At 33.6% G+C, this 14371-nt stretch overlaps 1 protein-coding gene across 4 annotated transcripts in view; it reads right to left on the reverse strand.

The window, feature by feature from the left end:
- Positions 1-14371, reverse strand: part of SEC23A (SEC23 homolog A, COPII coat complex component) — a 57453-nt gene that overhangs the window by 8271 nt on the left and 34811 nt on the right. For all 4 annotated transcript variants that reach the window (XM_031678973.1, XM_006212737.4, XM_031678972.2 and 1 more), the window contains 5 exons: positions 12897-13050; positions 6921-6998; positions 4077-4238; positions 2154-2240; positions 31-186 (listed from right to left, as the gene is read on the reverse strand). In XM_031678973.1, coding sequence (XP_031534833.1) covers positions 31-186; positions 2154-2240; positions 4077-4238; positions 6921-6998; positions 12897-13050 — 637 coding nt within the window. The remainder of the gene's footprint in view (positions 1-30; positions 187-2153; positions 2241-4076; positions 4239-6920; positions 6999-12896; positions 13051-14371) is intronic.

Consider the following 14371-nt stretch of genomic DNA (forward strand, 5'->3'; position numbering starts at 1 on the left):
GCAACAAACAAACAAATGAACAGTGCTGACCTGGCTGCCCCCATGTTCAGTGTCGATGTATCTCGGCATGGGGAATCTGGAGTGAAGGATCTCCTGTGCGTCATCCACTGGAGCTTGCAGAAGGTGGCGGAAATTTTCATATTCTGGCATGTCCTGGTATCCTGACTTGCGCCACTGAGCTATGGTCTAATTTTAAAACAGTTAAAGAAATTACTACTTTTTTTGCTTGCCTACCTAAAAACTTTAAAAGAAGATTTTTTTCAAATGAAGCAATCTTGATAAAATAAGAAAATTACAGAACATTATCCTAATTATCTCAATCTTTTAACTTAAGAATACTAAATTCAGTATTTTTGAGTAAACAGGTACAAAATTAGGGTATTTCTTCTTCTTTAAAAGTAAAAAGAAGTAATAATTAACCCAGAGAAATTTTAAAACACTATGCTGATCATATTAATGTTAGTTAAAAGCTATATTCCTAAGCTTATGATAGATAAGGGGGATTTTTGCTACAGAAGATTTCCCAGAGACTTCAAAATTAATGACCTACTATTATGAAGTCTTTACCAATGGAGTTACATTCTGAAAAAATATATAAACAGAAAAACTTTAATAACAATAGCAATAATAATATAAAGATAATATATCTGTAAAAGAGCATCTCAATCAATTCTTTTATCAAGATAAATGATTCCAAAAAACCATGTAATTAAATCATCCCAAAATTTAAACGTGGCGTGGTTTCTAAGTTAACTGAAAAGTCAATATATACTCTATGTTGCCCTCTGTATTTAATAGAGGAACAATCATCTACATTTCTGATTTCTCATTTAAGCATATTAACAAGCTATTTGTAGAAACAAAAACTATCAAAAAAAATTAGCAAAAAAAGTCTAGCTCTGTCATATAATACGTATTATTCTTAAAAGGTAAAGGGCATTAGTAACTGTTATCAATTAAAAATAATAGTCAATAGGTCTTTGAAAGTCCTGGATAATATTACTTAAAAGGATATTTTGAGTAATGCCTTTACTATTACAGTGCAACTCTAAAATCATTTACAATTAAAACGATTGAAAAAATACATCTGCACAAGTTAGTAGAATACTAGACAATAAGTTGAGTGTAGGTTTGTGAAAAAGAGATCTGTATCATTCAAAGCACCAAGATTTTCATGCTTTCTTATACAGAGGAAGCACTTAAACAGTGGCTGAATAAATAAATGCAGGAATGAACAGAGTTCCGCTAAATACCTAGATTAAAGCTTAACTGCTACTCAAATATTCCACTCTTTTCAATCATTAACCATTCCAATTAAGTGAAGTTATAAATTTTAATTAACTTGTGTTTTAAATGAGTTTTCAAGATCAAGTGGGATATTTTTAAAATACTTTAAATACTTTACGTGGAGTACTTTTTAAATGGTTACATGAAATAATGAAAAGGAAAGTCTTTTTGGTTATCACCCCCCCTCCCAATCTCCCCCCTCCTTTTTCCCTATTAAGGCAAGTTCCCGTTCCTTGTTCTCTGGAGTTGCCGATGGTCTGTCATAGTTCACATATCCTAAATTGCACTCCTCTGGCTATTCCTGAATAAACTCATTTTTGCTGGTAAAATAACAGCCTATTATTAAAGTTGACATAATTTATTGAAAAAAAGAAAGTCTGCCCACCCCAAAGGCTGACTTTTCCCCTCTTAATGTCTTCAGGTAAAACCCAGAAGTATGAGATGCTAATGGTCTTACTCTGACAACATTATGCTTTGTATAAAATCCATCTGTCCAATTAAGTGTGGACAAAATAACCACAGATGGGTCAATTGCAAATTAAGTCTAAAATCCTGTAGAAGAATAATCACATTTTATACCTATCTTATAAAAGTGGAAATAGAATTTATCATAGAGGAAACACTAGTTATACAGTAAATGGGGGAAAGCTTCCATGAATAAAAAGACTTTACTGAACCTATGTGCATGGCTTTAAATGCTATGGAATCTTTTTTTTTTTTTCAAGTTTAAGAATATTTATTATAGCAAAATCTAGACAACCTGAAAATAACCTTTTTCTTTTTAAACTGAAGTACAGTCAATTACAATCTGTCAGTCTCTGGTGTACAGCACAATGTCCCAGTCTTTAAATGCTGTGGAATCTTACCTCACCATGATAAATCAGAATCTGGAAGAATGTGTCCATGAGGAGAATACGATCTGCAAGTATGCTGCTGCTATCGAGAAGAACCGGCTGATGCGAAGAAAACAGCGAAAAAGGAAGAAGGAAAAATAAATCACTTAAAGACATAATTTTGATCTTTCTAGGATATTTTAAATTTTCCTAATTTATTATATTATTATTTAAAACCTCCTACTATTATGAATTCTCAAAGTACATTTTAATTTAACTTTGTAAGGAATCTCTAAAGTGAAGTAATAATTGAAAATAGAGTCCAGGCAGAAGGAAATCAGGGATGACTCCTAAATCTGACGGCGGCACCTCTGAATAGAGGGGAAAGACTTGTGAAAGAGCAAATTTGGCGATGGAAAGATAGTTCCGAATATGAAACAGAAGGACATGACCTGAACTGACATAAATTTGGGTATCACATGCATGAAGATGGTAAAGCTATGTCAGCAAACTGCACCACTTAGAGAGAGGAAAGCTGGAGAAGAAGCCAGAGATAAAGCCCCAGAGCATGCCCATACCTACAGGTCTGAAAGGGAGAAGCCAGCAGAGAGAGACTAGAGCAAACAGGTTTTTGAGGCGAGTCCTCACTAGGCAAATGCTGCTGAGAGTTCTGGCAAGATGAGGGCTTTGGTGGCCTTGATAAGAGTTGTTTCAGTATAATTTTAGGGACAAGAATCTGACTAACACAGATTGAGAAGACAATGTGATGTGGGAACAAATAACTTTCTGAGTTCAGCCATGACCGGGACCAGAGAAATGGAGTGGCAAGTAGAGAAAATGTGAAATCAAGGGGGTTTTGGTTTAACATGAATGCTATTAAGGTTTCTATGTTAGTGAGAATGATCCAGACAAGAGAAAGTGATTACGCAGAAGAGAAAGAGGACAACTCCAAAAGCAAAATCTTAAGAAACGAAGCTAATGGGATTCATGGATTAAATGGAGAGTTTAGAATTTGATAGGAGCAGGCATTGGGATTCCAGTTGTCTTCTAAACACTTTTCTACACTTGCCAGATGCATACAACTTGCATATATTAATATAAGATAAGAAAAAAAGTTATTTGTAAAATTTTTTTTCCTGATTCAAAGAACTGTAAGACCAATAATACAGCTAGACCAACACATTAAAAATGAATTTTCTAGAAAAGTAGAAACTACAACAAATTACTTTGAAGAATTTTAGTAACAAAATACATTTTACCCACTATTTTTTTACAAAACGGGCATCATTAGAAATCACTGATCAGTAGATAATATAGTCTCTTTATATGACCCTTCCTAAAGCATTGTTTTCAAATATTGTCATTACATGCTTTTAAGTAGTGAAACAGATAATTATAACCATAAAATGGAAAAACTGTTTATTTGGTAACAGGTTAAAATAAGTGGGACAGTTTGCTAAGAAGCCAAAATGGATAACTATATCACTTTTCTAAGTATGTCTTTATAATCAACTGTGTTTTGTGTTAAAAAGCCTACAGGAGAGTGAGACTGTATTAAAACAAGAGGCTTAGGCAGAAATGTCCGAACTGTCATACACTAAACTCTGAAATACAGGTTCTAGAATCACCACCTCTGCACGTTGTTAAAGACAAGAATAATCAGGAGCTCTATAGGATTTGATCAACCAAATGACTAGACAAAATGATCTTTAAAAAACCTCTTCCATCTCATTGTCATATTATTTTTCTAAGGGTTTCCTAAGACAGCGTAGCATGGTATCTAGCACATAGACAGTATTCATCAATATTTTTAAGTGAATAAATAAATAACTTAACTATGCTTGAATTAAATTCTTACATTTAATGACTGTATTTCAAGAAAAACCTAGTTGTTTCATTTTTTTTTTAATAGCACATATCACAGTAACAAAACCAATTTCTTCCCGCCCCTCTTACCTCTGGTGGTCCACTAAAAGAATACGCATACAGGATAGGCTGAATCATGATCAGAGACTGGGTCAAATCTTGACGCATAAAATGGTGACGATAATATGAACTCTCATCAGGACTATTGTTAAAAACTTGCAGGAAAGGAGATCTTCTCAAATGAAACATAAACTACAAGAGAAAACATGTGAGATTGCTTTTACTGATTTTAATATTCCTACAAAAGCATTTGCTTACAACTATTAACACGATGAAACAACACATTACAATAAGAACATTCTAAACCGTATTCCTCAGAAAGAATCTTATTCATATTTATCAGTTACTTAAAAATATAACTCAATAACAATAAAAAATTAAAGTAGAAGAAGTGACTCAAGAGGAAAACAAGAATAGGGACAAAAACCCTTTGCTCAGATGTAAGGTCGTAGAGGCTGATGACAAGAGATGCATTAGCGGCATCCTTTTTTTCATTCTTCATCCTTCTGGCCACATCTCTGAGCTTTTTTTAAATTTCTATTCACTACCACCACCAAAAGACTCCAAAAGAACATAAACATAGATTAACAGTTTTTCTACTTTTTGTATAGCTCCCCAAAACTGCACTGGAAAGGGTCTGCACTGGTTTAAAGAAAAAAAAGAAAAGGACTTACATACATGCACTTGTTTCTTAATTTTTTTAAATTTGTTTCTTACTTTTTAAGGTCCTCCTTGTCTGTAAGAAATATTCTCTAGATTTTATTTCATAATTTCTTTCTCCTTTCATTTGATCCCCTTCTAACTACTGCTCATGTGAAAGAGATCAAAAAAGGGGTGAATGAGCCTGAAGGAAGGACAGCTACACTGTCCTTTGAAAGAGTCTCTGATATAATCAATAGGATCAGCTCCAAAGTCCTCCCATCTGTTTTTCAGGTACTTCACTTCCTTCAGCCCTCAGATCTCAAGTGCCTGCAAGCTGCCCTGCCTGGGACTCATTCCACAGCTCTCTCCCAACACATGCCACTCACTGAAATTCTCATTCTTGTTCTTTTTTCGGTGATCTATACTTATATTGAGAGGCTCCCTCATCCTTTACCAATTCAGTCATTCTTATTTACTCACAAGAATGTGTAACTGGTAAATTTGGGGGTAAATATTTTATAAATGAAGATCTCCCTTAAATGTAGTCTAATATCACCTTTTAGAAAATCTTTAAGGCTTTGAAACTAGCCCCCTCCCAAAAAAAAGTACTTCTGGGTCCTCTGGCTCTCTACTTCCAATTAGAGGGAAAGATGGGATGTCCAGATCTCTTGGAAGATCCAAAAGCCCAAAGAGAAGGCTTGAAGTAGGGAGAGAAGAAAGAGGAAGGAAAGTGTGACTGATTTAATCAAATACTTAGACTACTGCCCTCAATTGCCTTTCCTGTTAGTTTCCGCTGTGAATGTGAGGCCTGAGAATTCCCAAAACACAGAGTTGCCTTTGTTAAGACAAGCAGACTCTGCGTTTTCCTAGTTCTCCAAAACCTCACCAAGAGATTTAGGGAAGTCTCCCTCTATAACCTGGAGTTTCTAGGTTACAGACCAATAAAAGATTTTCAAAAAATAGGAGTAGCTCTGAAAAGAAAGTTAAAGCTTTAAGCAAAGTTTTTATGAGCAAAAATTTGAATTTCCATATCTCACTATTAATCATCCTTCTAGATGAGCTAAAATAAAACACCACCTCTTGTCCATCAATAGATGACTAGACAAAGAAGATGTGGTCTATATACACTGTGGAATACTACTCAGCCATAAAAAAGAACAAAGTAATGCCATTTGCAGCAACATGGATGGACCTAGAGATCATCATTCTAAGTGAAAGCCAGAAAGAGAAAGAAAGATATCATATGATATCACTTATATGTGGAACCTAAAAAAAAAAAGGATACAAATGAACTACTTATTATTTATAACTTAAGATGACTGATTCCTTGAATATGTGTAAACACATTTGACTGTCCTTTATGATTGGATTTCTGCTTTCTGTTGATTCGTATTTTGTGGTTGGCTTTATTCCTTTGATAACTATGTCAGTTTAAAAAGCTAAAGTTCTAAACTGTTCTTAGAAACAATAAACAGTACATATATGTAAATTTAAATAAATAAATAATAAATAAAGTACCACCTCTCCTATAAATATATATCGAACCATTCATTTGGAAGGCTTCTTTTCAGTTTCCTTTCAACATTGTTTATCTCTCACAGCATTTCTCACTTTCCATTCTGTGTTGTGTAGTGTATTTCAGACCTCATCTGAAAGCCCCTTGAAAGTAGGATGGTAGTCAATCATCTTTATTCTCCTAAAGTTCCTTGCACATAGTATACTCAGTTGAATAAATGTTATCTATATCACTCATCATATAAACAACCTAGACTTTTAAAAATATCTATCAAAACAACAGATAGACTCCACTAGCCAAGTGGAAAAGGTTCTGTAAGATAAATCAAGTTAGCTTCTTTTCTATGTATCTGGTATGTCTCCATGAAGTTGTTCTCAGGCAATGATGCCATGCTATAGGACTAGCTAATTGGTAAAATTAGTTCTTTTCAGTACTACTGCAATCAGATCCCTTATATGAGATGAAAAGCTAATCTGCTTCACATCTAATTCTACTCCACAGTAGGCTTCCAGTCTAAATTTCTATTTACCACAAATCAATGCTATATACAAAGCCATCACAAAAATACTATATATTTTCACCAACTATTCAAGCATAATTTCTTAGCTATCTCAAAACCTAAAACCTAACCAAAAGAATAACCCTAATAATAAAAGACATAAGGAAAAGTGAGACCCAGTGCCACTGTCAACATTAAGAACCTTTAATCTACTCACCTGTGGATAAAGGGAGAAAGTTTCAGAAAATCTGAAGGAACTTGGATCATCTTTGTGATACTCGCCAAATTTCTGACACTATATAAAATAAAACATGTTAGTAATATATTCCCTGGCACAGAGATAAATTGTTGCCTATGCATACCCCGTTTTTAAAAAGTTATTACTCTTTAGCAGGTAGATACTCGATACAGGATAAAATTGGAATACTACTTATAGACTTACCAAGAAAATGATTAAAATCAAAGAAAAAAATTTGAATTTCAGAAGCAAACAATACATTTCTCTAATGCAGAACAACTCATCTTAAAATGTTTGGATTTTTTTAAACTAAGCATCTCTGATAGCAAACAAAGAGCTCTTAGATGATGGCCAAAAGAGCTCAACATCGCCCCCTAACACTCTACCTAAAAAAGACAACAGTCCATTGATTGATAGATACACTATCAAAATACCACAGCGGCTACAAAAGCAAGTTGATGGTACAAAACTGGGTACACTAGAAACAATACCAAAAAGAAAGAACTGTTGAGGAAAAGAAAATCCAAGACCAACAGGTAAACTGGTAAACAAAGAAGAAACACACGGGCAGAATTGCAAGGAAATAAAGGAGACACATACACTAGCAACAAAAAAATAAGGCCTCCATGATAATATGACAAAAGGCATCCACGTAACTGAGATAATCCACATGAGAAAGCGCTTAGCACAGTGACTGACACGAAGCACTCAAGAAATGTCAGCTTCCTCTCTTTGTTCTTCAGCAAAGTCTATGACCTGAAAAGTTTTTATAGTCTTATGCAACTAGTCTATTTCCTAGCAAGGTTTACCAGTACTTATATATGATCAAGGGCAAAAATAACAAGCAAAAATTAACAAAAGGTTCACTGCTGCAAGTAGTACAGGACTTTTACAGCCTTGAATGTTCAACTATATAATTTATGTAGTTATCTGTGCCTTAAGGAGCACAGAAAAAGGCATAATTGGTTTAATCACATTTTTGGCTTCCAGAAGAAATCATTTCAGAACCAGTTATTCAAAGGATAGAAAAGCTATAGCTGTAGAGCTAATCCTCAGAAAATAGATTTTGGTAGCTGGGAATAAGAGTGTTTCTGTCTTCACTGCTCCCTAATCACACTCCACTGACAAAACCTGTAGGTTAGGATAATATAATCTTCACTGTCCAATATGAAAGCCACTAGCTATATGCGGAAATTTAAATTAATTAAAATTAAATTAAAATCCAGTTCCTCAGTTGCACTAGCCAAAGTTCAAGTGCTTAAGAGCCACATGTAGGTAGTAGTTCCACAACGGACAGTGCCAATAATAGAAAATGTACTGTCCACTCCTGGACAGTGCTGACCTAGAACATAAAATACACTTGAGATCTAGAATATCAAATACATTGAAAAGATTTTGTGAAAAAGCCAGTATGCCACACAGTATTCAGAACAATTGATCACATTGTATTACATATACACAATTTAAATTGTGCCTAGAGTTCTGTTAAAATAAAGCATTAGGCAAATATGATGTTATGGTTAATGAGGGTAACAAAAAGATTGTTGAATTTTCTGCTTGGGTAATCAGGGGTATCTAGAAAACTGATTTCCAGAGTGGGACACATTGAATACTTATGTCCAAAATATTTGCTCTTATAATGAACATTTTTTATGTCACTAAATATAATCTATTACTTCAGTTTTGATGGTTATCTAGAATTCCATTATATGTGTGTGTATATATATATATATACAACAACTCTCTTAACCAATCTCTCATTATTAGCATTTATATTTTTCCTGTTATGTCTTTAGGATACATTCTTAGCAGTAGAATTTCTGAGTAAAAGGCAGTTTTTAGCTTTTCATATATGTCACCAAATGCCTTCTATATATAGTTATACAGATGTTTATGAAGACTGTACAGATTCACACACCAAACCTAAAAGCTATGGAGCTGTCCAAGTCCCTGAATACTAACCACTTCTAAGCATTACCCTGTTTTTCTAATTCTTACCAGTTTGACAAATAAAAATCGTTGCCTTGTTCTATTTTCCAACTTTGATTATAAATAAGATTGATAAATTTTTCATACCTTTATTAGTCATTTGCCTTCCTTATTTTTCTAATTCCTTGTTCCTGACCTTTGTTCATCTTTTACCCAAATATTACTGATTTGTAAGCACTCTTATATATGAAAATTTTCACATTCTGTCATACATATAACAAATGTTGGCATTATATTCTGTGAATAATATTTTTACCACAGATTTTTTTGTCTCATTTTAGTGTAATAAAATCTTTTAATATTTTTCTTTAATGGCTCCTGGTTTTTGTCTCATGTTTTAAATCCTCTGCACCCAGAGGTTAAATACATATTAATCTGTTTTTTAATAAATACAATCTATATCACAAATAACTATAAAAATTTTGTATAACACATACACATAAGTTTCTAATCTTTGGGTTACTTCTTAAAATATTTTTGAACACTCATCAAGTGCCATTGAATTAACTACTGGAATCATGAGGCGTAGTCCTTATTTATAACCTAACCAAAACACTAACACAAATAAGAAAAAAGACTGACACATAAATGAGGTATAGCAAAGATCCACTGAGTTATTTAGAAGTAAGAAGATTAAGCAGATAAAGCATCAGGAATACAATTTTCTCAAGGAAAATAACACCTGCAAGAAGCCTAGTCGTGTCTTTAATTCAGTAATTAATTATGCATAAATCCAGCCACATAAAAGGGCCCTAAGGGTCAAAGCTTATCCTCTATAAGAAAACGGCAATGGCCAAAGTGGTCATCTCTAAAAATAGCACAACTAAAGTGCTTGGTCCCACCAGGATAGCAAAAAAAAACCTAGCTGTGATAAAATTTGCAAGGAAATCCCCAAGAATCTTAAACAAGAGAGATTTCCTGGGAATGAAATTTCTTGGGAAATGATTTCTTGGGAAATGATTTCCTGAGAGAGGAACTGTTTATCTGTTGTAGCCAGCAGCACAGCTAAAGGAAGAATATATTAGTGGGCAAACCAAAGGTCAAAGATGAAAAAAAAATTAAATATCAATTTTAAGTTATAAAAGGATATTACTCAATAGAAAAGGTCAGGAGGCAAAAAGTTAAGGAACGAATCCATGAAGCCAGACACAAGATGGACCCAAACAAGAGAATGAGAACGGAAGCAGCATATCATGTATTGGTATCAGTACTGTGATTCTGACCAAGGGGAACGAAGGTGTCAATGAAGCAAAGGTGGTACCAGCATCAATGTGGCCATACAATGGCCATTATCTACAAAATAGTTTTGAAAAAGTTTATTTTTAATTAAAGTTATTCTTAGTCATCAAGAAAAAAACTAAACAACTATACTCACTAACCAAGTTGAGGCAAAGAAGTTTGTTAGTATAATCTCACAGGTTTTTCATTAGGAAAAAACTCAGAAAAGTGTAGTACCTAAACGGTATTAACCCTTTCTCTGTGTTGCTATCATTGCTACAGCTGAAATTTCGGCAGTACAAAAATCAGTAAAACATTAAAATTAAAATTTGAAAAAAAATAAGGCTACATTTTATTAGCTACTTAGAGTAGGTTCTGTATCTAAGGTTCATTTGTCATTACCTGAAACTTCACTTCAATTGTAAACTAATTTGATTCAATTAATTAAAGAATGTAAAGATCACATTCTCACCACTTTTATCATATATTAATCACTAGAGTTTCCATAAGAAACTGTGATTTTTAAAAACAGTTTTTTCAACTTTGCACACCACATGATGCCAGCCACAGTGATGCACTATTTTCAAGTTATTCTGCTAGCAATTTCGTTTTAGACCTTTTAGTCCCATGTGGCAGTAGGACTGTTCATTTGGATAACTCCACTCTCAGCATTTGACACAAGACAAGGGGGGTTATGGGTAACTAGTGAAAGCTGTTTTGTACAGAAAGCAGGGCAATAGTCTGATAATGGCAGCCTTTCCTTCCCAAATTACCTCCACCAATCTCCTCTCACACACAGCTGACAACTGACTTACGGGAACAGACAAGCTATACTGGTGTGACAGAAGATCAGAGTAAAATTTTCATTATGACTTACCTGTCCTCTACCCTCAACTTCTGCTGTTGTAAATGGTGCACACTGCAGAAATATGTAGCTTAGAATTGTGAGATTTTTTGCAACTGTCTCATTTAGTTATTTACAAGGCCAGTCTATTTTATATTAGTGTTAGTGTTTTACAAGCATGTCAAACAATATGGCAATTTTTGAAGCGGAGGTGTGAGATAGAAGAGAAAGATTCTAGACATAAGCCTCCAGAGAATTCTGAAGAATTACAAGAGTATGAGTCATTTCACTACACCCATGCAATGGTACACAGAAAAAGCTACTTGTCAGTGGGTTTTATGTGGGCTGAGAAACCAAGTTATACTATTCATTTTTGAGCTGTGTATTACAACCTACAAATGTACTAACAGCTCCAGCAAAATGGAAAAAGCGCTTTACCACAAATCATAGCCTTTTGACAAATGAAGGTGCTGATTACTTCAAACAGCCCTTAGACTCTCAAAACAATAAAGTGTTTATTAAAACAAAGTCATAATCAATGAAAAGGCTCAGGAAGCAAGATATTTCAGAGCAAAATTTATTGTCTGAAAAAGGAAAAGTCCTACAGTTGGTGAGAACCTAATAATGCTAACATGTAAAATTACAGTAAGTAAAATGCTGGGAACAAGATGAAGTCTGAGAAATCGGAAAGGTTCCATTTTAAAACAAGATAACAAGTGAATGCATTCATGATATGTTTCATGATGCTGAAGAGGTTTGTGTAATTAGCTGAAAAATAACAGCTTCTCTATTCAGTTGATGAGTCAACAAATTTCACCGAAGTCATGCCAAATTGCTAAATAATAGTGAAATTCAAGAGAACTTTCCTGCTGCCCTAAACACACAAATCTTAAAATATACACAGTGTTTCGATCTTCCTAAATGGAAAAGTCCATGTTGGAGGAACTATGTTGGCATTTGTACTGATGGTGTCCAATCAATGGTTGACTCTAGGAGAGATTTTATGCCTCTTGTTAAAAAAGACAGGTTGATGTTGTCATAATACTATTCTCCTTACTAAGAGATACTAGTGTAAAAATATACTCAGAAATGAAAAGAAAAAAAGCTCTGAATGATACTACAAAAATGGCTAACTTTATTAAAAATAAAGACTAGTTAACTCAAGAACGTTTTAAAAACTACATGAAAATCTAGACAAAGAGCACAAAAACCACCTGCTACAAACAGAAATCCAATAGCTTAGCAGAGAGTTCAAAACGGGGTGTTTGAGCTGAAGGGTGACTTGAAGGAGTACTTTCAAGGAAATTATAGGCCAGAGTTTGCTGAGTAAAAATAAAGTATTAAGAACAGAATTTAACTAAGCATTCTAGGTCACAATGTAAGTAATGGGTTCCTGAAGTTAAAAATCCAAGTAAATCATCATTATCAATAACTTTACTAACACACATTTTGGTAATCTAGATCCAGATAATAAAGACTTATATGTATTTGTGTATGTTAACATGTATAATTTTTATATCCCAATTAGTTGTTCTTAAAATATTCCAGTATAATGAAAATACAAAAGTAAAACCATAACAATGGAGAAAAACATGCAAAAAAGGCAATAAAAAAGTTATAGTCATTAAGGAATAAATTGGGAATTAATCTGATATCAGCCAAAAAATAATAATAATAGGTTACACAATTGTCACTCTTTCCTATTAAGGAAAAAAGGCATTTTAGTTTCCTGGAAGAGATAAATGAACTCCACCATTCATTGCTATGTCTTTCTCAGCAACTTGATTAGGAGTCCCTCATACAGTCCCGGTTATACTGTCCAGCACCTTGAAAGAGATTATCAGAAAATATTTTCTACAAATAAATGTAAACGGATTTAGAAAAGTATCATGTTTACGTCTTACCAGTCGAATGAGCTGTCTGTCCAGCCATCTAAGCACATCAGGACCCTCTTCTGTTTCTGCTCTGTATATTGCCAGCCGAGCCATAAGAATGGCAGCTGCCTCCTGGTCAAAAGACGCAGCGATGTTTTGGATTTGCGTTTGAGCATCTGCCCAGCTAAAGACAAGAAAGCACGAAATTATACTCACAAGGTCATGTCAAATTGCTAAGTAACAGCGAAATTCAACAGAACTCTTCTGCTGTCCTAAACACAAAAAGGTTAAAATATACATAATGTTTTAATCTTCCTAAATGGAAATTTCCTAAAAGTCCATCTTGGAGGAACTATGTTGGCATTTGTTCCTCCCCTGGCTATCACACAGATTTCATTTAAAAGATAAAGATATAGAAAATTAAAAGATATAGAAAATTACTTCAACATTTCAAAATTCCAATATTACCTAGAAAAATAAGCTTAAAAAAAAATCACTAATAGTAAGTATGATACTCATTGTTTTTCAGAAAAATATATCCAAACCTAATAAAATCCTGCAAAGTAACTAACTATAAAGGAAGATTTCCAAACTTTCCTTAAAACATTAAGATTTTTACAAGTAAAAATAATAGCATAGGTATGTGTGTGTGCATATGCACACAGTATACAAGCTTGCATATCAGACTTTAAAAACTTCATTTCTTCAATTTCATAAAATCAGAAATACGGAAATACAAAAATAAAGTTTTCTTCCAGACTAAGTAATTCTTATTTGCTAAACTGGAAAATATATAAACTATCAGAATTTTTTCTCGTTGGTCTTTAATTCAATTATTAGTGATAAAATTATATAATTAAAATCACTATGTATTCTTTTCTCTCCATGTTAACATGCTGACTAAAACCAATCAAAAATTTTAGTTTAAGGGATTAATTTGATATTATGTATAAAATAGCAGTAATTTATTAAATTCACATATTCTATTAATCTAATCCAGTCAAACTAACCCTGGGTAGATGCAGCAACAGTTTTTGTTTGTTTGTTTCACACTTCACAGGGTTTTGCAATACTTCATCTGATCCTAGTTCTAAACTACCTCACTTTAAGCAATTCTGGCAATACTTACAGATGTGGTGAAGAGCTGGACCACTTTTACATGACTCAATGATGTAAGTGATCCCCAAAAAATTTAGGTAGCAATTATGAGTTTCAAGCCAAACCTTCCAGATCAAAGTTATTTTCTCTATGAAACACAGGGTAATGGATTCTATCTCAGAAACTTGAGTCTTTTATTTTCACATAGCTTAGTCACTTATGCACTTGCCAGGGCCCCTAAAATCGTATTCCTAATAAAGAATAAGCCTTGACTACTGAAAATGGTCAGGGTGAGTTAATTTGAAAGGATGGGTGCTTTGGTGAGACATAGTGATACAAGTGGCACCACAACACACCCAGTATCTCTCTACAAATAGCTCATACATTCTGGGCAAACAAACTGAAAA

The sequence above is a fragment of the Vicugna pacos genome, chromosome 6 (genome assembly GCF_048564905.1).
Source record: "Vicugna pacos chromosome 6, VicPac4, whole genome shotgun sequence".
NCBI classification, from domain to species: Eukaryota; Metazoa; Chordata; class Mammalia; order Artiodactyla; family Camelidae; genus Vicugna; species Vicugna pacos.